Source organism: Alexandromys fortis, unplaced genomic scaffold (assembly GCF_014885135.2).
Source record: "Alexandromys fortis isolate MF-2015 unplaced genomic scaffold, M_Fortis_MF-2015_v1.1 scaffold_23, whole genome shotgun sequence".
Lineage (NCBI taxonomy): Eukaryota > Metazoa > Chordata > Mammalia > Rodentia > Cricetidae > Alexandromys > Alexandromys fortis.
This window is the reverse complement of record NW_026067907.1, coordinates 6728649-6755498: the sequence shown is the minus strand read 5'-3', so window position 1 is coordinate 6755498 and position 26850 is coordinate 6728649. Positions and strand designations below refer to the sequence as shown.

At 44.6% G+C, this 26850-nt stretch overlaps 1 protein-coding gene across 3 annotated transcripts in view; it reads left to right on the top strand.

Moving 5' to 3' along the window:
• The first annotated feature begins 14856 nt into the window (after positions 1–14856).
• Positions 14857–26850, top strand: part of Rsph3 (radial spoke head 3) — a 39019-nt gene continuing 27025 nt past the window's right edge. For 2 of the 3 annotated variants that reach the window (XM_050135854.1, XM_050135855.1), the window contains exons 1-3: positions 14859–15597; positions 19887–19974; positions 25886–26027. In XM_050135854.1, the coding sequence (XP_049991811.1) occupies positions 15068–15597; positions 19887–19974; positions 25886–26027 (760 nt within the window). In that variant the 5' untranslated portion in view covers positions 14859–15067. Of the gene's footprint in view, positions 15598–19886; positions 19975–25885; positions 26028–26850 lie in introns of all 3 variants that reach the window. The other variant, XM_050135853.1, reaches the window with a different exon arrangement.

The following is a 26850-nucleotide window of genomic DNA, read 5'->3' as shown; positions in this document are numbered from 1 at the left end:
AAGAAAAACTATAAGGCACAGGATAGTCTGGAATGTAATGCTTCCCATTTGTAGCAAATGAGACGTTCCAGTGTCCTTACACAGCTCATGCTTGTGATGCTCAACTTCCTTTATTATCAGCAATCATGAGAATGAATGTTTGTTAGAATTTTACTACTCAATGACAAAGTTATTTACCCAAACTTTTTTGGAGTCCTGGGCTCCAATCTTCCTAATGTTGTCCATTTTTATGACTCTGTGTGCACTCATAAAAGAGGCCTAGCTCTTCCTCAGAGATGACTTGCTGAGACTTTGGTTAGCCATGTTATAAACTGTTCAAGCAACATTAACCTTTAAAATGCTCTATTAAAAGCTCGGCAGTGATGGTACACACCTTTATTTCCAGAATTTGGGAGGCAGAGGCAGGTAGACCTCTGAGTTAGAGGCCAAGCTGGTCCACAGAATGAGTTCCAAGACAGTTAGAGATACACAGACAAATCCTAGCTGTTGCTCTGCAGAGGATCTGGGTTCAGTTCCCCGCACCCATCTGACTCCTCACAACCATCTGTCATTCCAGTGCCAGGAGATCCGATCCCTCTCCTGACTTCCAGGCAAGCATGTGGTGAACATGTAGATAAAACATAATATATAAAATAAAAAATAAAATCCTTTTTAATGCTCTATTAAGCACCAATAATAAATCAATATCAAAGGGCAGGACGTCCACCTCTGACTGGTAAGTAAATAAAAGTAACCTCTTCTCAGAGCTGAAAACTAACAGAGGTATGATGTTAGTACCTACCACATGCCAGGCACTAGGCCGAGTCTTTCAGTATTAGGATACAATTATCTTCCACCAGGTTCCTAGTGGATACATAGGTACGTGGATAGATAGGATGGATAGATAGATAGATAGATAGATAGATAGATAGATAGATAGATAGATAGATAGATGATAGATAGATAGATAGATAGATAGAGATAGATAGGAGTGTGTGTGTGTGTGTGTGTGTGTGTGTGTGTGTGTATCAAGCAGTACCAGAATGTGAAACCTTACTGCCTTAGCCTGCTAAGCCCTGGGATTAGTCACAATGGCTCTCAGTGACTTGCTCATAAGAATCAGAGCACTGCCTCCAGTAGCTAACCAAGATGACAAATCAGCAAGTTTTAAACATATTCCCACTTGACTAGTGACTCAGCCTCCGTGTGACCCTTCCTGAATCCCCTATCCTCCTCAAATATCCTTCGATTCATTCATTTATTTAAGACAGGGTTTCTCTGTGTGGCCTGGAACTCACTGTGTACACAGAGCAAACCTCAAGCTCACAGAAACCCCCTGCTTCTGCTTCCTAAGTGCTGGTATCAAAGACAAGGACCATCACGCCTGGCTAAGTGCAGTTCACTGTCAGATACCTATGGCTCCTGGCAGGAAAGCGCCGGCCATTCCTGTTGATGGCGTTGACTAAGGAGAAGGCACGGTGACCGTTTCAGATATTACACTTCACGGCACCCACTTGTTTCCACACGGGCCCTGATGCTTCCAAACTGGATTTCCTAATTCTCTTTCCAAGTATGTTCACTGTGGAGGCAGAGGTGCTGAAAGAGCAGAAACGCACTGTCTCTGGTCCTGGAGACTGGAATTTGGAGACCGAGGTGTTGGCAAGATCCACTCCATGCTCCTCTTTGACAAAGATGGCCATCCTTGTGTTTCTTCATGAGAAATTTTCTCTCCTCCTATGAAGAGGGGACGGGAGGAAAGGTGACAGACAATATGTACTGTAATCATTTCCAAAGACACATTCTGTTCCGGGACTTAAACAGACTGAATCTTCCCTAGATCTGTTGCCTCAGGAAAATTGATCAAATTTGGGCACTTTTGCTAGAGGCAAAAACAATTACTTAAAACTTAAACCCACTGGACACAGCACAATGGCAGGCCCCACCGCAGTTCACCTGCAACACTAATACACTAAGCCATGGCTAATGCGATCTCACTGGGAGAGCTGCCAATGTATGTTTTCTCCCTGAACTGTCAACCGTGCAGGAAGCCACATCAGATAGGATCTCAAATAGTTGAAGAGTCTTCATTAATTGAATTATGTGGTTTTTAACTCTTCATTTGCAAAAGGAGAAATACTAAGGAGGCCAAAGTGTGTATAGTTTACTAGAGATGAAAATGAATCACTTTTAGCAAAATCTTAAATGTAAACTGATACATTTGGTACGGGAACCAGAGAGATGGTCTAGGAAGTAAAGGTGCTTGTGGCACAAGCATGAGGAGCTGAATTCAGATCTAGCACACACACCAAAAGCTGGCTGTGGCTCCATATGCCTGTGACCTGGATCTGCAGGGAGCAGAGACAGGAGGACATGGGGGTTATTCGGTTTGTTCTCTGGGTTCTGCTGCTCACTAGAACACAGTAAATTGATCTAAATATCGTCTTTTAGAATCTCAGTCAGCACAAATCAAGAGAACTGAAGAAAAGGCAAATGGAAGGAAAGTGACCTTGACTTATTTTAGGCCCTGTTGGAGGAAACAGGTAAGACAGCTGCTCAGACAGACCCAACCCACAGGACGGAGCAGAGGCTGCTCAGACAGACCCCAGCCCACAGGATGGAGCAGAGGCAAGGCATCCAGCACATGGTGCTGACAGTTCAAACAGTGGGGAACACAAAGGCATTTCATGAATGGCTTGAGATGAATGGTTCTCCGAGGAAAACAATCCAAACACTGGAACAGTATCTTGTGCAAGCCAGACTTAATTCTAGAAGGGCAGAAGATTTAAGCATGGGAAGTGAGAAAAAAGTCAGAGTTCTAGAATAAGTAAGAAAAACTTCTTAGATAACCTCAGAACAGAGTGGGCCTTTACAACATGATTTAAAATCTAAAGATACAGCACATAAGAAGCTAAAACCTAAAAACCAAAAATATCAGTAAAATACTGTAAGCCAAATAAAAACTGATGAAGGGTTTGTACCTTGTCTTAGCAGAATAAGGAAGTGTCCATAATATACAGTCCTATCCCATGATAAGGGAAATGACAGGCAAGTCTGTGCTCTAGCACTGAGCCACACCTCCATCCCTTAAGCCCATTCTGACCTTAAAAAGTATAATTAGGGGAAAATGATCATTCTTTCATTAATTAATAAGTACAAATCTAGAAATTTCAGTGTTCTGTACCACTGATGAAAAGGGGAAATTTGTTCTCCACTTCTGTTAGAAACTGATGCTGGGATAAGATTGAGCATGGCATGTATGCATATGACAGCAAAGACCCAGGGCCCAGGGACAGGGACAGCTCGAGACAGGTTTCCTGAAACCATACTCATCGTTGTTCTCTCCATCGTATTTAACTTCATATGATCACAGCTAGAACTTTTTTATTCAAAGTGTGTGAGACTTAACATCTGTGCTTGCCATCTGACCTTGAATTAGCTTCCATTCTTTTATTTTATGATTGCTGCAAGATCCCCAGCGGGCCACAGAGCAGCTAGTCCCAGGCAGAGACGGCTGCAGGACCCTGGAGCAGTTGCAAGATCCCTTGCAGGCTGGTCCCAGTGAGGTGGGCGGGTGTGAGCAGGCAGCAAGTAGAAGGCACATGGGCAGACACATTGTACAGAATAGAATTGGATATTTATTACTTAGAGGAGAGAGGAAGAAAGAGAAGAAGAAGAGAGAGTCAGAGAAGGGTCAGAGAGAGAGAGAGAGAGAGAGAGAGAGAGAGAGAGAGAGAGAGAGAGAACACACCAAGAGGGGACAGTGAGAATCTAAGATGGTGAGAGGAGGGCAGGGGTCTCCAGGAGTGGGTGTGGCTTGTCACTTAAAGAGATGAAAACCATAACAGTAACTGCAACACAAATATCAAAGATAGCCTCGTGCAGTAGTGCACACTTTTAATTCCAGCACTGGAGAAGTAGAGACAGGCAGATAGATCTCTGTGAGTTCAAGGCCATCCTAGTCTACACAGTGCATCCCAGGTCAGCAAGGCTTGCAGAGAAATACCCTGTCTTAAAAGAAAGCAAAACAAATATCAAATATAATATTTTAACAATTTAGCATTTAAATAATTTCAAAATGATAAAATTTTCCTTTAGAGAAAAATATCATTTTATAAGATTGTTTAATTAAATAGCAATTACTAAAAGAACTGCTGTTAATGCTGTTTCTGTATATGTGTGTGAGCATATGCCTTCCATGGAGGTCAGAAGATCATGTCTGAACCCTTGTGACCTCCCAACATGGAAGTGCCGGGAACTGAACTCAGCTCCTCTGTAAATGCAGCCCATGCTCTTAACTGCTGAACCCTCTCCAGCCCTAAAAACATCAAATTTCAATTAATCTAATTTTTAAACCTCCAAAGAACTAGGCAAAATATATAGAAAACAAACATATTAAAATTAATTAGCTAAGAACTGGATGGTGGTGGTGCACACCTGTATTCCCAGCACTTGGGAGGTAGAAGCAGGCAGATCTCTGAGTTCAAGGAAGCCTGGTCTACAGAGTAAGTTCCAAAATAGCCAGAGCTGTTACACAGAGAAACGCTGTCTTGAGAAAAAAAAAAAAAAAAGTAACTAGTCAAATGCTGACAGATCTATACACTAATTTAAAAAAAATGTTAACTCCATAGTTCTGGGCATTGTTAGATACTCCTAATTCTTAATTTTAGTCTAGTTCCATAATTTTAAAAGCTCCAAAAACAAACAAAACAAAAATTTTGCCTTTTTTTTTATTTTGCAAAAGGTGTTAGGAAGTGATGCATTCAAAGAGCTTGGTTCACATTTCAAAATGATACATACCATTTACCTTTCTCTTTTAACACATAGCTCCTGTACATCACTCAAACTGATGGTCTTTAGTTAGGGAAGGAAAGGGGAGATGAGGAAGCTGTTTTAAAATGTTGAAACCATTCATAAAGACTTAAGCATTCTGGGGTAGTATTCTGACGTCAGTGTTTGGGGCCAGCCTGGGGATCTGGATGGCAAAGGTCAATTCTCAGACATTTACTTTCCGCCTTGTTCCTTCTGCTCCTTTGTTTCCACCTGCTATGCACACCACTGTGGTCTAATCTGAAGGAAAACAGTCTGGAGTAAGACCTAAATCTAGTTCTTGCATGTGTGTGTTGGCTATTTAGGAATTATACAAACCGTTTCCCAATTTCCTTATAACTTTTTTTCTACAAGTAATAAACTGCAGCAGGTACTTCATATATTCTGGAACTTTATGTATTCTACAAATTTTTTGGTTCTTAAGATTTTGTCCCAATAAGTAGTTTATTTATTTATCATGTCACTGTGGGGGTGATCTTTGAGGTTTCAAAAGCCCCTATCATTCCCACTTAGCGCTCTCTCTCTCTCTCTCTCTCTCTCTCTCTCTCTCTCTCTCTCTCTCTCTGCCTTGTGGATCAGTTTTAAGCTCTCAGATACTGCTCCAGTGCCATGCCTGCTGCCTGCCATGCTGGTCATGAGTCAGGAACTCTCATCCTCTGGAACTGTGAGCCCCAAAATAAATGTTTCTACATTGCCTTGGCCAGGTTGTCTTAGCACAGATAAAGAAAAATGTAAATAAAACATTCCTTGTGTCTTGCTTCAGTGTCTTTGCTCAAAACTGAGGGCTGTGGATGTATTCAGTGATGAAACAAGGCACCGCAGGAGCAAGGCCCTAGGGCTCAATCCCCAGCAGCCTTCACACCAAAAATAAACAACTGGCTTTAGAGCTACAGGTCTCCTAGGGACTGTCTTCTCTTTCTTTGGTCCACGTAACCATCTTGCTGACACTACACTGTGCCAACACTGGATCTTAACAGGAATTCCTGAAACCGTGCCACTGCCTTCTCCTTCTCCTTGACTAGTCTAAGTCCTTTTCTCCTTACGTATGTTCAGTTGTGTGCCACTATCTAGGAAGGTTCTACTTTTTTGTCTCAGACAAGGTATCCTGCAGCCCTGGCTGCTTCAGAAGTCATGATACAGCCAAGGATGACTTTGAACTTCTGGTCTCAGACAAGGTATCCTGCAGCCCTGGCTGCTTCAGAAGTCATGATACAGCCAAGGATGACTTTGAACTTCTGGTCTTGTCTCTATCTCCAAAGTACGAATCACACAGTCCTGTGTCACCACAGCCAGTGTTATGGGATGCTGGGATCAAACCCAGGGCTTGTACCCACAAGGCCAGCACTCTGCCAACTGAGCTACAACCCTCAGTATAATATCTAAAAACTTTGATTGAAGTTTAATCAAGTTTGTAGAGAGCTGCGTGGAACTGCGCCTTAAAGATGGCGCTGGCTTCCGCCCTCTGCGATCCCGAAAGCCAGTGCTCTTAGTGAAAAACAACACCATGTATGGCTGAGGCCGGACCCTTGCTATCATCACCCGAAGATCGCAAGGTCGTGACAGACGGTGGCCCGTACGGGGATCGCTTCTTTTCTCTCCGTGGAGCTCAGAACTTGCTGCAGTCAAGGGGTGCACCAGACAGTCCCCAGGTAAGTCTGGGGATCCGCGACAAAAAGCGGGTTTTCCGCTCTCGCGGTAGAAGAAGGGAGAATGGGAGTAAGAGGGCCGCCACTAGAGCGGACGGTTTAAAGAAAGTATAGCCACGACCAAAGTGGACGGTTTAAAAATGAAATTAAAGGAAGAATGGGATTTTAGAATGGGCGCTTCAACATCACACCTGATTTTTCTGGCTCTTAACGAGCTGTTAAGGAGCGCATTGGAGAGGTTTTTGACTGAATGTGACACAATTGCCCCTTGGTTTGCCGTCTCTGGCAATCTTAATGTGTCATCCTGGGACAAGCCTGGTAGAGATCTAGATTTTGCCACTGAACAAGGTACGCTAAGGAAGGGAGGTATATTCATTTGGTTTGAGTTGCCGAGGCCCCCAGAATTTGCAGTGGAGTGTGAGCAGCTGCGGCTCCAAGGCCAAGGAGCTCTAGGCGGCTCCAAGGCCAAGCAGCAGAGCACTGAGGGTCTGCAAAGCGTACAAACCCCAGGACCTTCCTTGAGGACCAACAAGGCCAGAACAATAGGCCACTCCCAGCGTGGGCCTCAGGGCGTAGAAGCCTGCAGCACAACCGCAGTAAGATCTGTTGACCTGGACCTCTGTCCTAGCCCGGGCAACCGGTGGGACCGCTCAGCCACACCACCACCTTACAGCTCGGTGGGGAGGAGCCTCCGCCTCTCCTGTCACTGGCACCCGAGTGACTGAAAATGGCAGTAAGAACACAATATCCCCGCTCAGCAGGAAGTAGCCAGAGAGATTGACAACGCCCAAATTCCCTAAAACATAGTTTAAGCGGGGCCCCTTCAGAGCAGAAGCAGGATCANGAGGGGGGCCCTTCAGAGCAGAAGCAGGATCAGCTGGGTTGCTAGGGAAGCTAAAGAGGTGCACGAGGGAAAAGGTGTCTTCCATGCAGCACTCAGCTGACAGGAATAAATGAGCCACGGGAGTATGGCAGCTGGGGTATGTTAGAGGACTGCTGAAGGAACAGTGGTTTCTAACTGCTCCTGGGGTCATGGCAAAGCCACTCCTAACGACAGGAGCAGGCAGAGGAAAGCCAGGGAGGGGAAAGCAAGATTGCCTCCCCTTCCTCTCCTCTGTGCTGGCCCCTCTGCTACCAGTTCTGACTGCCCGTGCTGCTGCCGCAAGCACAGCAGCAGCTGTGACAATTGGCTCAGCTTGGCTGTGAATGGAAGTATCTGGGGCTGTGTGTGATATGAAAAATTTAAAGAATTGTCTAGCTGTCTTTTAGGTAATTGGTCTAGTGAATTCGAACAACAACTGGAAAAGTTGTGGGTGGCAATGGTGACTGCAGATTCCACACGCCTGGATACCGGCATGGCAAAAGAACTATCTTCCTGGATCACTCCATGGATCATCTGAGGGAGTGGGCGGGAATAAGAGCCCTGGCAAGCTTAATGGTGCTTGCCTCCCTGGTGTGCCTGTGGTGCATCTGTCACATAAGGGTTTCACAGCATTGCAATGCAGTTAGATGTGAGTGAGCACAGGATGCGAGGCTTGTGCACTGCACTTGAGGTACGCATACATCAACCTCAAGAAGAACAAGTCTAAGTACATGTGGGTTGGTGTCTATCTCCCACCTCTATGAAAAGGACACCGGACAGATGTAATGTTCTCTGGTTGGATGACATCCGGAAAGACATTAGCACATGTCCCTTTCTAACAGAGATCAGACCTCTACTCTTGCCTGTTGCTTTGTAAAACAAAAAGGGGGAACTGTAGAGAGCTGCTTGGAACCCGCGCCTTAAAGATGGCGAGGGCGGACCTCTGCGATCCCAAAAGCCAGTGCTCTCAGTGAAAAACACCATACATGGCTGAGGCCGGATCACTTGATGATCACAAGCTGCTTGCGTGAGTGTGGACCAATGAACGGCGCCCACATGGCTATCCAGGGTTGGTTGCCCATGCCTACTTAAGGGCTGGGAGAGGCTTGCCCCGGGGAGAGAGAGAGAGAGATCTTCGATTGTCAAAAGTCCTGAATAAAACTACAGTAAGAAGAGCTCCGGTGTCGCGCGTCATCCTTGCGGGTCGAGGGTGGTCGTGACAAAGTTCATATATCAACTGGGAGAGTTGGTACCTCAAAATTGTTGAGTCTTCCACTCCATGAAAATAATATATCTTCCCACTCACTTAGGTCCTTTAAAAAATAAATGGTTCTGGAAACTGAACCTAAGTCCTCTTGCATGTGAGGCAATTGATCTAACAATGAACTATACCAGAGCTCTCATTTAGCCATTTTAGGATTTCACTCAGCAATTTTCTGTGGTTTTCCATATCCAGCAAACATTTACATATAAATCTCTCTAATCTCCAGGAGTGACAAGACATTTTGGAAAAGAATGACCTCTTCTGCAGGTATGAACAGTCAGACGCTGTGGGTACAAACAGTCAGACGCTATGGGTATGAACAGTCGGACGTTGTGGATCTGAACAGTCAGACGCTGTGGGTATGAACAGTCAGACATCGGTCTCCACTAACCAGACCTGAAACCATTCTAGAAACTATTTGTCTAAAATTCCAAGTAACAGAAGGGATCTCGTAGATGCAAATTAGCACCTGTGACAATTCTTCGGCAAGAAGAGCTAGATCTAGAAAGAGCAGCCCAGAAGTTTAAAAAAGGATCTCTCCAGAGCAAGATGCACAATTTTACTTTTCTTTTTGCTACTAGGATCTGCTCTAAATTTTGCTAACTAGACAAACAATCCCTATCTTTAATAGAGTTCTTGAACAACCTTTCTTAGTACAAGTCCCCAAAGGAAGAGAACTCAGCTGTATACATCTCAGTGCGCCCTGAGTTATGGGGATGCTCTCTGCCTGCTAAAGACTGAGACACTGAGTTATAACGAAGTTATACTTAGGACCAATAGAATGCAAGTGCCATACCATATTATGTATCATTTCCAATCTCAATGAAAATCCTGTAACATTTTGCTACAAATACTCAAACAAAAATAACTGGAATCATTGGAAACAAAACTAACTGGAAACCATCAGATAGATGCCCTATCCCTAATGGTAGAGCCCTCACTGTGTGTGTTCCTGAAGAGAAGCCGGCAACATTCTAGGCTGGACTCTGATACATTGCCTTCGGTAATAAGCCTGTTCTAGTTTACAAACTGAAATGTTTTTAAAGTCACAGAATAATCCCACCAGTGAAGCTTACATTTGATCAGGTATTAAGACAAAGAAACCCATGCCCTTAAATTAAAATTTCACAAATCTTAAACTACTTTCATTTCTCTTGCCCACATTTCCTGTGTTCTTAAATGGTGGCACACATTTTAGGGCTGTCTCGAGATGGCATGTAGGGGAAGAAGAATGAAATCACAGAGTTATAGACCCTATCATAACTGGTCAATTAAAAAATACATTCAGGTCTCAGATCTGACATTTGACAAAAATAACTCTCATTTTCAAGAATAGAAAGTGTCAGGGGGTTTTATATCTTCTTATAAGAAATTTCCATCCACTGGATGTAAATTTTACTTTTCATTCAAAAACACAACATGTTTTGTTACTGAAAACTTCCCAAGAAGGGAGCTATTCTACACACTCTGAGTCACGGTTTTGCTCTGACTGGGAGTCTGTGCTCCCTCAGGCTCTTACTAGAGAGAATTTCTGAAACCGTTAGATCAAAAGGAAATGATCGGAACATCATCTCTGCTTCTCAGGTCTATAGGAAACCGAGAAGCAGTGTGTCTCCAGTTCTGGGTATTACCGCCAGATTCAAAGAACCACCACCATACAGAGCACTGTCAACCTGAAAGCCGGGCTCCTTCAGGCCAGAATGAGGTGCTAAGGCCCCAATGTTTACATGATTCTGGAGTTTCTCTATAGGAAAAAGAAAAGCTTGCCAATACAAATTAAAGCACAAACACAGATGCTTATCTAGGATGAAAACTCAAATTGTGAATTATGAACTTAAGAGACTGGCAAATGCACACAAATCCCCCCGCACAGGGGACATCTTCATCAGCTGCCCGACAGGCTTCTCTAATGCCCCTTTTCTGTGTGCTCTAACTAAAGGGCACTTTAAGTCCCTTCTTCCTAACACAGCTTTTTCTTGCAGCTAGGTACTAAGTCGGGGCTCCTTTCAACATGACAAGTGCAGAGGAAATTTATTTGCTTTAGCTTTTCAAGTTGGTAATAACATGGAGATGTTTAGGACCACCAATGTAGAAAAATCTCTCACATGTTTTTCATACGGGAGCTAGAAAATCTAGGAAAGCTCTCCACAGATCAGTCTGCTGCCTGTCTGCCTTTCGTGTCTTTGGCACCCTGCGAGCCACCTACACGACGTGTGCCCATGAACTTCAGAATTAGCAGACCCAAGCCAGAACTCTGGGCTCCCATTCCCTCCAGCAGATGGCTGTAGCTCACTGAATCGTGTGATCGCGGTGTTACTTCACGTTAGCCGAAACCATGGTGGGCATTCTGTATCCATCTACTCCCCATTCCCACATCTGATCCTTTACTAAAGGTTCTAATTCCATTCTGCTGCAATGACAAACTAACCCAAAAAAGAAAAATGACCACAAGATCTTAGGGTACGAAAGGGTTTATTTCATCTTACAGGTTGGCCCATCATCGGGGGAGTTGGGGCCGGAAACCAAGCAGGAACTTGAATCAGAAACCTTGGAGGAATGCTGCTTGCTGGCTGGGTTATAGAGCCATGCTTAGATAGCTTCCCTTTCTCCTCTGACTATGGAGGAGTTATCCATCCTGCTTGTGCAAAAGGGGCCACCTCTTACCTCTATCATCCTGCCAGTTCTTCCCCTCCTGTTCCACATCCTCCATACCCTCAGTCATCCCTATAGGCACATACAACATCGATTTTACCGTTAAAAACTGAAACTTTCTCTTGGTCCAATTCATCTGTCTACTGGACCATTTCCCTTCCTTAATGGCAACCCTGACTAGTCCCAGGTTGACTCCTCCAGCTCCCTCTGAACCCTCAATTAGCTGAGCTTTCTTGTCCATGACTGCACAGACCAACTCCTTCCCTCTTGCCGGTGTCCTTACTTTGGTTGACCTGTGGACATTAGAAATTGTGGTCCTTCCCTCTCCTTCACTTTCCTCCCTTGTTTCCTAGGTAACCAGACTTTCTGCATTCTTCGATCTCTCTGGCCACTCCTATTCAGTCTCCTTTGCAGGTTTTTCCTCGGCGCCCTGACTTGTATTGGGAGAGGCCAGGGGCCTGTTCTTTCTCTACACTCCTTTAATAACCTTATCAAGGTTTACAACTCTAAATACCAGCTGTCTGCATTGTGTCAGAAATCCCTCTCTGCTCTCGCCCAGTCCACAGGAACTCTACGCTCTCTGCCACCATCCGCTTAGTCAGTCCCCCTCAGATGACACATGCGCACCTCTGTCTTGAGGAGTTTCCAACGACCACCCCTAAACCTGCTCTGCTCTCGAGCTTCCTGTAAATGTCAACTCATTTTTCCAGTCACTCTGGCCCACAGCCTGAGTGGCCTTTACCTGTGACTCCCAAACAGAATAATCATTCTTCAGGAATAATTATAAAAGTTTTTTTTAAAAAATGCAGAAAATTTTATCAATCCAACTTCACAGAAACTGTACAAGTGGCTTAAAGGTGCTAGAGAGTGGTTGGTGTGGTCAAGATGAAAAGGACAGGGTCCCAGGTAGAATGGGAATACAGAAAATAGTACACAACTGTTGTTTTCCCTCCTCAGAGCATTTAAGTAAAGAACAAGGCCATGACCTAGAGGCTTCAGGAGTCTTTCCAGTATGGGGAGAGAAAAACTACAGTTGAGAACAACGGCCAAGACTTGACGGGAGCAGGCACAGAGAGATGCAGAGAGTGTGGTGAGGAGAGCCTGACATTCGCTTGGCTTTTAGTGGAGTTATCTACTGAACTCTACACTAGAGAGGCACTAGCAAGCCAGAAACACAGAAGCTACTCGATGGCCTGAGAGCTTCATAGACCTCTCAACAATCTCACGAAGCTGGAAAAGAAATATATATTTAGTCCAAGTTCATCCAGAAGTAGGGACCTGCTGAACATCCTTGGCTTTCTTAAGGGCAGAAAGATCTATGCTTTAGGGTAACAGCAGCTAGGAAAACACAACAGAACAACAAAATGCAGATCTCTGCATCCTCTCCTGCGCTGTCAACTACAGTAAAATCAATGCTTAAGCTGGGGGAGTGCTTCAGTTGCTAGAGCGCTTGCTTCCCCAGCTAGCATGCTGTGGTCCTCAGCATCAAAATAAGTAATCAGTTTAATCCCCTCTGGAGAAAGATCATGCCAGCCAGGGCATCTGGGCAAGTTTTTCTGCACACTGTGCAGTGTTTCCCCGCATCCTTCAGAGTCGTAAATCTCTTGAGGTGTGGGGATCTCCTGCTAGGTCTCCCTGCCCATGCTTCATGGCAGCCTTCTCCCAGTGAAGGAACTGGAGTGCTGTGGTTCTCTTTAATCACATGGTCAAATTTCTGCTCAAAACTCTTCAGGACTTTTAAGCCTGGAGTAAAGCCCAGGCTTTCACACTGACGGCCAGTGAGACACCAATCTGGTTACTGACTTGGTCTCCCCTCCGCTTTCCTCCTCCACCCACTCTTAGTCCTTAGCCTTGTCTTCGAACACGCCTGATGTCAGAACTCTGTTCTCGTTGCTTCCGTTATCTGGAATGCTCTGCTGGTCTCGTTTCCCTGTCTCACTCCCTTCTCATCTTTGCTGGAATGCCACTGCCTCGGCATCCTTCCAAGGCCTTCTCTAACCAGCCTACATCCCTGTCTCCCTAGACCTAGCCTTCAGTGGTTCTTTTTTATGCTTAGTTCTTATACAAATTTTATTTCCTTGTCTTAGTTTTATGATTATCTGCTAAAATACAGATTCCACAAAGGCAAGAATGTTAACTTTTGTCATTGTTTTTCACTTCTATACCTCTCATTGGCAATGACCAGTGCGTGGCATACAGCGGACACTCAAAATCCTTCAACCAAATCATTGCATTCCAGACTATCCAAGGCAATCACAGAACGCAGACATCTAGTACTGTCAACTGAAAGAGACTACACAAAAGATTTTATTACCACAAATAAATGCTACTATAACCAAAAAAGTAAACCAGATTGTACTGGGCGTCATACAAAGAGAACCAGACCGAGGACACAAACTAACAGAACTTTCGGTAGCTATCATATTATCCATAAATCCCAGCTATGCCTGGGATGGCACCATTGGTTACTCACTCAGTGTGCAATCCTCCCTATGTAAGCAACCAACCTGTTCCTCCTTCCTCCTGGAAGATAGTACACTGAAACCCCAATTATCATTCTCTCTGAACTTGTGTGAAACGATTCTTCACTGTTTCTGTTTGCAATTGGCTTCCCGCTCCAAGGGGGCAAAAGCATCTGATAAGCTGTCCAACATTTGTATGAAATAATGCCAACGTTTCTTTAGTTGTTTCTACAAATGATCTATACAAACCGTTCTGGATTTCTACATCTCAGACCTTTGAGCCTTTGATCACAAACACTTTTTAATTTACTAGTGTGCGAGTGTATGGGGTGTGTGTGTGTGAAGCTCAGACAACAACTGTCAGGAACTGGATCTCTCCTGTGGGTTCTGGGGCTCAAACTCAGACCAACAAGCTTGCTTTTAGCCCCATCCGAGCCATTCTAAAGGTTCCTTTTACCAGAGGCTAAAACCTTAGCATGATATTCGCGCGCTTCAGTGCCACTTTCTCAAAAGTTTCCTCCTACTCAGTCAGATTGAAGGTCTACAGCAGTGTGTCTATAGCACTTACTACAACCTTTAATGGTACTAACTACACAATGGTGATTGTCTACTTTAAACTGTAGACTACGTTTACCAGGTACAGTTCTAACTACCAAAGCTTCATTCATGCTTTTAATCCTTACAAATCCAAAGGGATAAATTCTATTACTCCCATTTTGTGGATTAGAAAAGTAGAGCATGCACGGACAAAATTTACAATTTGCCCGCGTGCTGCTGGGCTAGTCCACTGCAGAAGCTCCATTAGAGCCTGGACAGCGATGAGCTGCATTGAAAGTGTAGCTGCAAACCCAAGTAATTAACCACAAGGGATGCATACACTTCACAAACAAAATTCTTAACCTCTCTAGCTCTGAAACGAATCCTAAAACGGTCCACTCTTGGGCGCCTGGGGCCGGAAAGATGAAAGCGTAAGGAGAACCCTGTTTCATCAATAACCTGCCCAGCCCTTTCCCAGAATTAGGTGGCTAACGAGGGGTCCAAGTCGCCCCGGGAGCCCAGGGGTCCTCTAACGTGCTGGCCCAGAGCGCTGAGTGGAGACGGCAGGTACGGAATTCACGCTAGGGAGCGGAGGAGGAGCTGGGAAACCGGAGACAGCCCGCCTCCGCCTGGCCCCAGCGCGTAACAGAGCTGCGAGCCCGACTGCCCAGGGCGTGTCACCGCCGGGGAGCAGGAAGCGCTGCGGCGTGGCAGGGCAAGAATCAACGGAGGACGCCCCTCAAAGAGCAAGAGCACGTGGGCCTGCGAGGATGGCGCGGACAGCAGCCCCGCCAGACGGCGCCCCGCAGCCGCTCCAGTGGCCGCCGCCAACACCTCCATGGAGCCCCGGCCGGTCAAGAAGCAGTCAATGCGCAGGCGCGTCCGCGGACCAGCAGGTGGGCGGGGTCACGAGCCGGAAGTGGCCTTTCCTACGGGCCCCTCCGGAAACCCAGCTGGCCGGAACTGCCTGGAGTTTCTGCCTCCAGGCGGAACCTCTCGTTGCTCGGCAACCGGTGCGGGTGCCGCAGACTCGCTCCACGCTACCCGGAGCAAGCATAGAGTAGCGGCTCCCTGTTGCGCGGGCCCGCCTGCGTGGCGCCCGCTTCCCCGAGAGCCGCGTCCCCGCGCGTCGCGGCATCCCTGCCCTTGGCACTATTTACACGTCTCCGGTTCCCACGACTCCTTAACTCCCACCTGCCACAGAGCCCACCTCCACCGAAGGGGAGGTGGTTCGACTCCCGACATGGCGTCGGCGATGACAGACCGCAATCCTCGCGCGGCCGAGGCCTCCGGCACCTACACCTACACCAGCAGGCCCCGGGCCGTGCCTTGCCAGCGCCGCCGCTACCGGGACAGCCTGTTGCAGCCGTGAGTGACCAAAGTAGCTCCTGTCTGGTCTCCGCTTTGCATCCCATCTGTTTTCCCTTGACTACACGCAGTCAAAACCCCCTGCCCTAAAATAACACAACTATGTGGTTAAACTGAAGCACAGCTGGCCAGAGTCATGACGTGAACACGAATGGTTATAGACAGCCACCACCAAACACCACACGAGGCATATTAATCCACAGTTCTGCCAAGTTGGTTTCATCCCTCCATCATGCAGACTGGGAAAGTGAAGCACAGAGAAGTACATGGATAGCAAGTACCAAATGAAAGAGCCAACCACATACAGCTCTTTCCACCCCAGTCTGGGTGGATTAGCCTTCCATGCAGGACCACAAAACATATTGCTACTCTAGTGAATATTTGCTGAATTCAGGCCTGTATATGTAATAAAGACCATGGAGTTTATAGTTCTCTTGGAGTTCTTTCCGTAAGCTTCAAGTTTTGGAATAGCAGGATTTAAGAGCGAGAGATTTATGGAAGCAGGCATCTCTGTACCTTTTGTTCACCTTGGACCTTGCCTGCCACACAGGAAGTTCTCAGTGTAAGCTGAATTTTAACTCTGGGCCAGGCCTGGCACAAACCTGTTATCCTAGCTCACTCAGAAATAGATCAGTAGGATGGCTGAGTTGTTTCTTATAGTTAGTTGATTTTTATGTTGAAATAGTGTGTTTACTAATAGATCAGTGTATCAAAGTAATGCAGAAATGCAAAGTAAAGTGTTTCATGAAAGTAGTTAACAAACCAGAACACGGAGACCCGTACCACAGGAATGGTTACCTTCCATGATACCCTTATAAAGAATATATTGAGGTGACTGCCATTAGCTAAAATATGTAAACATGTCCAAAGAATGAATGTCTTTAGGTCAGTCTGCCTCTGTTCTACAAGGTTCTTAGTCTAATCTTGTTCAGAAGTTTCTCTGTTGACCCTAGTAAGTAACTCCAGACAACACATGTCTAGACTGGTTAACAGTGTGTCAAAAGGGAGTCAAGGTTACGGATTATCTTGATGGGTATATGACTGGGCTGAATCCCAGTTTTATAATTAGCTATAAGAAAATCTCATTCTACTCTCAGAGTAACTTAAAACTTTCAGATTAAGCCAACCCTGATGTGATTCAAGGGCACCTGCCTTTTTGTAGCACAATAAATTGTAGAACTGAAAGAAACCACTAGAGTACAAGTTTTCTCCTTTTCAAACCAGAAGTTTTAGTAGTTTGTGCATCCCTAATCTGGAAATGTGGAACTTTTTTTATGGATGAGTGCTCTTAACGCCTGGGGGACTGGGACGCCCTCTAGAGGCTGGAAAAGGCAGCAGAACACTCTCCCTGTTGTCTCCAGATGGGTATTATAGGACTCCAGAGTTCTCAGAGAAGAAATGTGTGCTGACTAATACCCATGAGACATGTCTGACCTTTCTCCTTAGCCAGTGACCCAGCAAGAGAGCTTCTCTTCCCATGCCCCAAACCAAAAAAGCTGCCAAACTCAAGTCCCTCCTCGTTATTGCCTGCACATTTCTCTGTCTGTTTCCCCAGACTCCCTCTTCCTCTCAATGCTGCTTCCTGTCAACTAGTTGCTGGCGCTGCCTCTTGACCTAAGGTTTTATTTAATTAACACAAACTTGGGGTTCACAGTGTGAACAAATAGCCCACAACACAGACGGATTTATGTAACTTTTTAATTCAGATTTAAAGACATCCCTGCATGAGAATTGTTCCCGTTTATTAAATGCAGCGGTGGTGCCAGGTAGCCCTCGCAACAGCTCCAGGAAGTAGGTGGCATTACTTTCATTTCCCAAGGGGCAAACCATATTATCAGTTTTGTATGCATTTTTCTCTACTTCTTTCCAGGCTCACATATTTATATTCAAATTCATTGCTTCTTATTTGTGGATAAACAAATTCTTCTCTTTGTGTGTGTGTGTGTGTCTCTCTCTCTCTCTCTTTCTCTCTGTGTATGTGTGTGTGTGCATGCACGCACGCATGCTAGTGAACTTTCTCTCATTGACGACCAGGGATCAGGAACACTATCAGAGGAGGGAGAGGACTTATTTCAGCTCCCACTTGCAGAGTTTTTGGTACATGGTCATTTGGCTCCATGTTTTTGGAGGTGAGGCAGAGAATCATGGTGGGAAGGGTGTGAGGGAACAGAAATGCTCACGTCATGGCAACCAGAAAGAAGAGGAGAAAATGACAGGGAAGATCCCGAGCCAGGATTCCCTCTTCAGTGTCACACTCCTAAGTGACGTCACTTCATCCAATTAAACCCAGCTGTCTGTAAGTCCACCTCTCCATAGTCTGCAAGGATGAACCCACCAATAGCCTAAATTATTGGGTCAGAGAGCTCCTGGTCTAATCACCCCGGGAAATCCTCACAGACACCTACAACTTTGTTTTACTGGTCTCCTAGGTATCTGCCAAGCCAGTCAATCAAGATGAACCATTACAGTTTATTTCATGGCAACAGTAACATACACAGGTCTGAGCCTCCTCTGCCCTCTTAGTAATTGGAATGCTCAGTTGTCTTCCATGGCGCTGTGATAATGCCGAGTGTGGGTGTAACCGTCACTGCTAAAACTTTGCACTATTGATAGATACTCGGTTTGCTTCCAGCTTTTGCTACAAAGAATGAGGTTTGACAAACAACTGTGTGTGCTAGGCCTTTTACTTCCGGGAGGTAGGTTCTTAGGAATGTGATTGTTAAGGCATACATTTACTTAATGTGAATGAATACAATGTACCTGTCCTCCAAGAATATTTAAACCTGTACATTGCATCCATATCAACCGTCGGTGTCATGGAGCTCGTTGTTTCGACAGTGTTAACCCAGTATCTTCCCTTATTGTGATTAGCGGTAGGAGGCATTAGCCAGTTCGGAACCGCTGCTCTTCTAAAATGCCACTGGTCTCAGTGGACATAGAATAAATTGAGAAGAAATTTTGTTCTGTTCAGCTAAAAGAGGACTTTTGGCTGTCCAGGTAAAAGACAGGGATGTCAATTGAGCAACAGATGGTGTAAGACTGGGGCATGGAGTCAGAAATCCCTGCTAGCTGTAGGGATGGAGAAGAGAATGTGGTCATGCATGACTCCCAGCGTTCTCGAGTCAGTCACAACTGTGGTCATTGGAACCGGTTAGTCAAATAGAAAACACTTGAAGTAATAAGCTGGCAGGGGAGAGGACTAGCTCATGTTGGAACTGCCTTCTAGACATCTTAGTAAGGTGTCTCTAGGCAACTGGATATGCCTGGAGTTGAGAGTACGGAACTAAAAAGAAAATAAAACTGCCATGTGGGTTATGAGTGAAGCTTTGCTGGGGGACAGAAAGTTGAGCCCTTAGGAAGTCTAGCTAAGTAGCCGGGAAACAGCTCTGGAAGCAGTGCACAGGGCTAGAAGAGAGAGCCATCCCGTGCAGGAGCTGGCACAACCTGAGACCAAGTAACGCGGACAGGAAAACATGCCCGTGTGTTCAAGAGAGGCTTCAGTCTGCAGCAGCTTAGCCCACGCGGTCAGCTCTGATAGCGTGTGGGGGTGTAGGCTGAGGGTGGGCCTCACAGCTATGGACAGCCATGCACTAACAGCCTCGAGGGCCAGCCATGGGGCTGTGCTCTGCACGCTCATTCCGGCTCCTGATATTCAAATTGGCTGACATTTCAGCATCACCTTTAGCTTGGAAGAACAGGGCAAGGTCTGACTTTCCTTCTAAAACCTGGTCTGTTACTAAATGCACATTTCAGTCCCTGAGCGAGACTTTTCACATTTGCTGAACAGTCTTCAGTGTTTACAGACTGAGCCCAGCTCTGTGTCTTACTAGGAGGGGAATGTGGGCAGGTTCTTTTCCATTTTTCTCCTGTTAATTAGGAATATTAGTTCCCAAAATAAAATCATTGTTAGCAATAAATAAAATTTATAAGGTCCAGCCATATAGTAACTGTTATATAAATGATAGCTGTCTGTCTATGTTATGACTGTACTACAGTTTCTTTTATACATTTTAAATATTTTTATTTTCTATGTACACGTGTTTTATCTGCATGCATGTGTGTGTGTCAGATACTAGAGACACAGGGTCCCATGAAACTGGAATTACAGATGGTTGTCAGATGCCACGTAAGTGCTGGGAACCAAATCCAAGTCGTCTGGAAGAGCAAGTGCTCTTATCTGCCATCTCTCCCAGATTCTACAAGATATGTTTAATCTTAATTCTATTGAAATAGTTTCACTTAATGGATTCAAATATTATACCATTCACTTAGAATTTTCTGTTTTACAGAGCTGACGAACCTTTGAATTATGGAAACATAATGTATGACAGAAGGGTGATCCGAGGCAACACCTATGCACTCCCCACGGGACAGGTGGTAAGCAGTCTGAGCGGTGTCCTCATCTCTTCCTCTGTTGTAACAGACACTGAGAGCAGACGTAGTTAGAGAAGGAAAAGTTTACACTTCCTTATATGCCCTACACTTTGGGTAGCAACCCAGCATTCAGGACAGTCAGGACAGGAGCTCAATCTTACACAGCCTAGGGTTGGTGCCTCCCACAGTGGGCTCGGCCCCCACATCAGTCATTAGCTCATTCGTCAAAACAGCCTTGCACAGACCAGGCCCCAGGCAAATCCAATCTGGGTAGTTTCTCAGTTGAGCTTCTCTCTTCCCAGCTGACTCTGGTTCGTGTCAGGTTGGCACTAAACACTAATGAGGACAGTTGTCTAACACAGCTTCCTTGTTATCTGTGCTCAAGGATCAGTTGTATGTTTGTGTCAAATTTTGATCTGTTACCTAAAATATTTGTAAAACAAAATTAAAAATAACTTGAAGAGTAAATTTTTTTTAAAATACATAGAAGCTGGAGGTGTGGGTCATGATAGAGTAATTGTTCATCATGTGCAAGGCCCTCAGTTCAATCTCCAACACTGCACCCTGAAGTATGTATGCATGCATATGCATATAGTATGTGTGTATGTATGTGCATAGATATGTGGGTCTAGTGGTACATGCAGGAGCTAGAGGGGAAAGGAGTTACTGTTTGGGGGTCTAGAGTTGGAGTTCCAGAAGGGCCACAGTGAGGTATGAGGTAGGTAGTAGAAGACAGCACAGGTTGGTGCCCTGCTTTTTTCTGAGTGCTGGTAACAAAACCAGTGTGGAGCTAAATGTATTATCTAATAGTAATAAGGAGGAACAATATGGTAACAGTAGGTGCTGTGGCCCTTCCTGCCCCGCCACATCCAAACACCAGCATCAGCAGAGCTATGCCCCACCCAGTACCTTTAAGTAGAGCCTAGCAGGGAGTTAGACTCCCATTCCCTCCAAACATGTACCTACTGCAAAATGAATGACTTCCTACTGAAAAGATTAAGTAGTACCTGAAGTCCCACAACATAGAGTTCCAAATCTCCAACAAAAAAAAGTTACTCATTGCCAGGCAGGGGCAGTGCACACCTTTTATTCCAGCACTCAGGAGGCAGAGACAGGCAGATCTCTGAGTCAAGGCCAACCTGGGCTACAGAGTGAGTTCTAGGACAGGTTCCAACGCTATACAGAAAAACCCTGTCTAGAAAAAAAAGTTACTCATTATAAAAACCAGGAATAGTCTCTTATGAGATAAAGCAATCACGATGACAATACATGAGACTCAGATGTAGAAATTATAAAGTGTAGGAAATGTAAAGCAGTCAAAATTATCTTGACCAGAAGTGAAAAATTATGAATATTTTATACAAACAAATAAGCAACTTGGCAGAGAAATAGAGAATATAAAAATGGACCAAATGGGAACTATAGAACTGAAAACTAAAGCAGAGTAAAACACTCACTGGACTGTCAGTAGTGCATCGGAGACGACACGGGAAGAAATTAGTGACTCGGAAGAAAGTAAATCACATGGGGGAAAGCTATTTGAATAATTAGTGCATGAAAAGTCTACAAACTTAATGACAGACTTAAGAGTCAAGAGATCCAGGGCACGGTAAACCCCAAGGAGAAGTCAAGTGCATGCCAAGCCTCATCAAAATCTAACTTAGGAAAACTGAATAGGAAGGAGAGAAATGGTGGGGACAACATCACTGCTGTTCTGCTAGCAGGTTCCCACCGGGAGCTTTTATTGGCCCGTGTCCAGCCATTCGTTCGGGCTCAAGACATTCATTCCAGGAGGTCATGCTATGGTCAGAGGTGATCACTCTGCATTCAAAGCGAACATTTGAATCTCCCTTATAAAGGCAGCAGGAAGACAGATGCTTGGCTGACTAGGAGGAGCTATGTCTTAGTTGACCAGTGATGTGGGAGTGATTTCTTATTAATAAAGAAACTGCCTAGGCCCCTTGATAGGCCCACCCTTAGGTGGGTGGAGAAAACAGAAGAGAATTCTGGGAGAAAGAAGCTGAGTGAGGAGTCGCCATGATTCTCCCACTCCAGACAGACACAGGTTAAGATCCTCCCTGGTAAGCCAGCTCGTGGGCTACACAGAATATTAGAAATGGGTTAGAACAATATGTAAAAGCTAGCCAATAAGAAGCTGGAACTTATGGGCCAGGCAGTGTTTGAAAGAATACAGTTTCCGTGTAATTATTTCTGGGCATAAGCTAGCCATGCGGGCAGCCGGGTGCCGGGTTTGCAGCCTCGCCGCTCCTAATTCAACAGACCAGTGGTCACTGGAAGGAGCAATTTTAGATGGGATATATTATTGAAAACATGTAAGAGAAACTGAGCCCGGAACGTTAGACATTTTAAAACTAGATGCCAGGGAGATGCACCTCAGCAATAGAGTATTTGACTAACATGCATGGGGCTGTGGATTTGATTCCTAGGTTTGAAAAACAAAAATAGATGCCAACATTGTAAGTTGCTATGTTGTAACTTATTATGTAAGGACTATGCCCATAGAAATTCAAGAAAAAATGCAGAGAATTTCAAAACAATAAACAAATAGAAAACAAAAATGACAGCCTACACCCTATCATGTGATATGATCTTATCAATGATTTTGTTAAACATAAATGGTCTGAATGAAGTAGTTAGAAGTTAGCAGAGATTATAAACATAATCCAACTACATTCTATGTGTAAGGAAAATCTTTTTAATTGCAATTAGGTCCAAAGTAAAATTATGGAAGAAGATACAGTATGCAAACATTAATTCTATATAAAGACTTCTATTTTTAGTTATACGTATGTGTGCGAGTGTGTACATGGGTGCAGGTGCCCTAGAAGGTCAGCGGCATCAGGTGCTAGGGTAAAGGTGCTTGTGAGCTGCCTGAGAGAGATGCACAGATACACCATTTGATTGGACAGTTTTACTCAAGATATCAAAAATACAAAGCAGAAAAATAGTATTAAAAACTATGAAAGGGAAACAACTCACCTACAAAAGCAGACATATCAGAAAAACATCACAGCCCTAACGGCCAGGAAGCATGGAGGGTAGAGTTTAAACCCTGGAAGAAAATAACTACAGCCAAGGCCACTGTCCCCAGGAAACCCATCACTAGAGTGATGAGGAAATGAGCCATGTGAGGACACTCCAGCACGTCAGAAGATACCTAGAGCACTGTCCTCAGTGGAGGAAGAATGTCTCAGTTCCCAGAGCACATGGTGACTCTCACAGAGTCACAGAGAGCTAGGAAGGAGTCCATCAAGTCCAGCACAGTAAACGAGAAAACCTATAGTAATTTATAAAAACCTAAAACCAACACAGCAGCCAATAAAGTCACAAATACTAGCAAACATCCCTCAATAACCTCATATGTAAATGGATTCAACTCACCAGTAAAGAGTACTGGCTGATTAGATTGGAAAAAAAAAAAAAAAAAAAAACAAGTTCCAGCTATCTGTTACTTCCAAGAGACAGCTCACGGGTCATAGACCATGAACCAAAGGATGGGAGTCAATTTAGATAGAAGCCAAAAATCAGTTGGCATAGGTAGTTTTTCTGGCAGGTGATAAAGTAGACTACTTCAGAATGAGCTAGAAGAGATGAAGACCACTGTGCATTAGTAAAGGGGACAGTTCACCAAGACATAACAGTCGTAAATGCAAATGTGTGTGCTCCAAACAAAAGCAATACTAACACGGAGAAGACCTGCTGCAGTAATAGAAGGGGGCCTCGGTGCCCCACTCTCTCCAAACTAGAAGTCAACAGACTTCAGGGTTAACTGTGCCATGGATCAAATGGGCCTAATGTTGACAGAATATTCCATCTAACAAAGGAGCACACACCCCCTCAGCAGCTCCTAGAACCGTCTCTAAAAGAGACCACTTTCTAGGTTGCAAAGAAAGGACTAAGCCAGGCAGTAGTGGCATACACCTTTAATCCCATCATTCAGTAGGCAGAGGCAGGGAGATCTCTGTGAGTTTGAGACTAGCCTGAGCTATAGAGCAAGTTCCAAGACAGGACAAAGCTACACAGAAAAACAAAACAAACAAAAAAAAAAGTAAGGACTAAATGGAGTCACTGCCAAATTGTATCAAACCTTGAAGAAGAATTTCAGTTCTTAACAGTACTGAAATTTCTGTGGAATCACCACAGACCCTAAAATACCAAAGCAATTCTATACACAAAGGGCAGAGCACTTAGGGAGGCTGAGGCTAACCTGAGCTACATAGGGAGATCTTGTCTCAAAGAAACTGAGGGGAAGAAATCAAATGGATCATGGATTTAAATGTGAAATATAAAACTTGTAGGAGAAAACCTCAATAACCTTGGGAAGAGTGCAGGGATTGCATGACCTGGGAGGGTAGCACGCACAGAAACGAAGCTGGACTGATGAAAAGCCTCATACGGATGTATAAGGGCAAGCTACGAAACAGACAACATCCTATTTCAACAGACAAGCTGCACATCTGACCAGTGTCTTATACTGAAAATATGTAATTCTCAGAGCTTGAAAGCTAAAAGCTATGCAAACCAAATAGAACCTGTCAAAAGTTGAGAGCAGAGGAAGATACTGATGACAAGCCCATCAAAAGATGCTCAGCATTAGCCATGGGAAAATGAAATTTTAAGCTATTGTGATATACTTAATATACACTTATTCCAACACTAACATTTAGAAATTGGCAATAAGGGCTTCAAGGGTACATAGCAAATGGAAAGAAATATTCAAACCTACAGTTGCGTCTGTGTGTATCAAATAGACATGGAAAGTTACCTTTGCACATAATTCTGTGTAGGAACATTCAGAGCTACTTCATGTGTAGTGTAAAGAAGCCGAAAGTGTATTCTAAATGGTTTTCTATCCCATTAGGTAAATGTTTAAAATCAAACTGGTGTGTTCATTCAGCCAATTTGTACTACTCAGTGAAGGCAGAGTTGGGGGTGGAATACTGGAGAGGCCCAGGAGTTAAGGGGACCTGACTTTGGTTCCTAGTGCCGATGTTGGGAGACTCATAACTACTTGTAACTCCAGCTCCAGGGGATCCAGGGCCCTCTTATAAACTCCTAGTCTATGAACCCACATATGCGCATAATTAAAAATAAAAATATCTTTAGACAAAAAGGGGTAAGTAGTTAGGTTATTGGGACATGGTACAGCCTAGATGACTCTCAGGGAAGTGCTTAGTAAAAGCAAGTCACACTCAAGAAGTTATCTGCTGTAGAATTCCTTATGTATAACATTTAAAAACATTTTTATATAACTAATAGGATTTTCTGTATTCCCAACTCAAAAAAATTACACACATGCTTGTTGTGATCATCTGATCACTGAACATTGTATATGTGTGTTGAAATGTCACACTGTGACCTGTAAATAAATACAATTGCTTTATGTTGACTAAAAATAAAAACATGGGGGTCAGGAGATGTTCAGTCAGGTTTTCTTTTCATAATTGTCTTGACTTAAAACGGACAGTATTTTCAGCCTCTAGTCAGCTTTTTTGTTGACTTGAAGAAGCTTTCTTTGGACCCAGGATGTTTTCTCTTTGAACTGATAAAAATTTTAAGGGAAATCTATTCAATTGAATTCAGATTTTAAAAAGTCCTACTAGTTTTTGATTTCTTATCTACCAAAGTTTACTGTAACAGAATAAATGCATCCGTTTTACTAGGCACCAGAGGTTGCTTGAGGAAAACCAGGTGATTAGCTAGAACTCTACACCCATGTGTCCCAGTGTGGATTTGCTGTTAGCTTGGCATCACCTGACCACACCCCCAGTCACCAGGAGGCATCAGCTGACACATGCTTTGGTGCTAGCCGAGGAGTGCTTTGTCAGTGGCAGCGGCTGCCTGCTCTGAGAACTGATGTCTGGTGTTTCTAAGCCTTATCTGTCCCTCTCAGCCCGGACAGCCTGATCCTCTAGAGCTTCAGCGACAACAGCAGGCCAGGAGGAGGGCTCTTGCCAGAAAGCGAGCCCAAGAGCAGCTCAGACCGCGAACACCTGAGCCCGTGGAGGGCAGAAAGCACGTGGATGTGCAGACAGGTACCTGACCATGCCGCAGGCATCATGGCTCACAAGCTGTTCCAGTCAGTCCACTGTAACTTACCTTTTCTTTCCTTTCTATTATTTATGGATCTCCTGTGTGTATCTGTCTCTCCCCAGAAATATGGTAGGGAAGTCTGTTCAGGAAGCAGCTACATAGAACACATGTTATAATGTTGAGAGAGCTAGAAGTAGGGATTTGGACTTGATAAGAGTTTCCTAACTACTAATTCTCTCAGCCCTTCCCTCATATTATATGGCTGTCTTAGTTAAGGTTACCCCTGTTGTGATGAAACACCATGACAAAAGCAAGTTGGGAGAAAAGGGTTTATTTGATTTATACTTCCACGTGTCAGTTCACCACTGAAAGAAGTCAGGACAGGAACTCAAACAGGGTTGGAACCTGTAGACAGGAGCTGATGCAGAGGCCACGGAGGGGTGCTGCTTACTGGCTTGCTTCCAGTGGCTTGTTCAACCTGCTTTCCACCAGCCCACAGATGGTCTCACCCACAATGGGCTGGACCCTCCCCTATCAATCACTAATTAAGAAAATGCCCTACAGGCTCGCCTACAGCGGGTCTTATGGAGGCATTTTGTTAATTGAGGTTCCCCTCCTCTCAGGTGCCTGTGTCAAGTTGACAAAATTAGCCAGCACAATTTCAGAGTAGCATTATTACTCACAACCCAACTTAAGTCACTTTTCATCAAGACTGATGAGAGCTTTGCAGCTCTGTGTGGACATTTGACTTGTCTGTCTGAAAGGTGACCCCACTCGGGTGTAGTCATCTGCCTGTCACACCGCCTCTCTCTCCCTTGCTCTCCA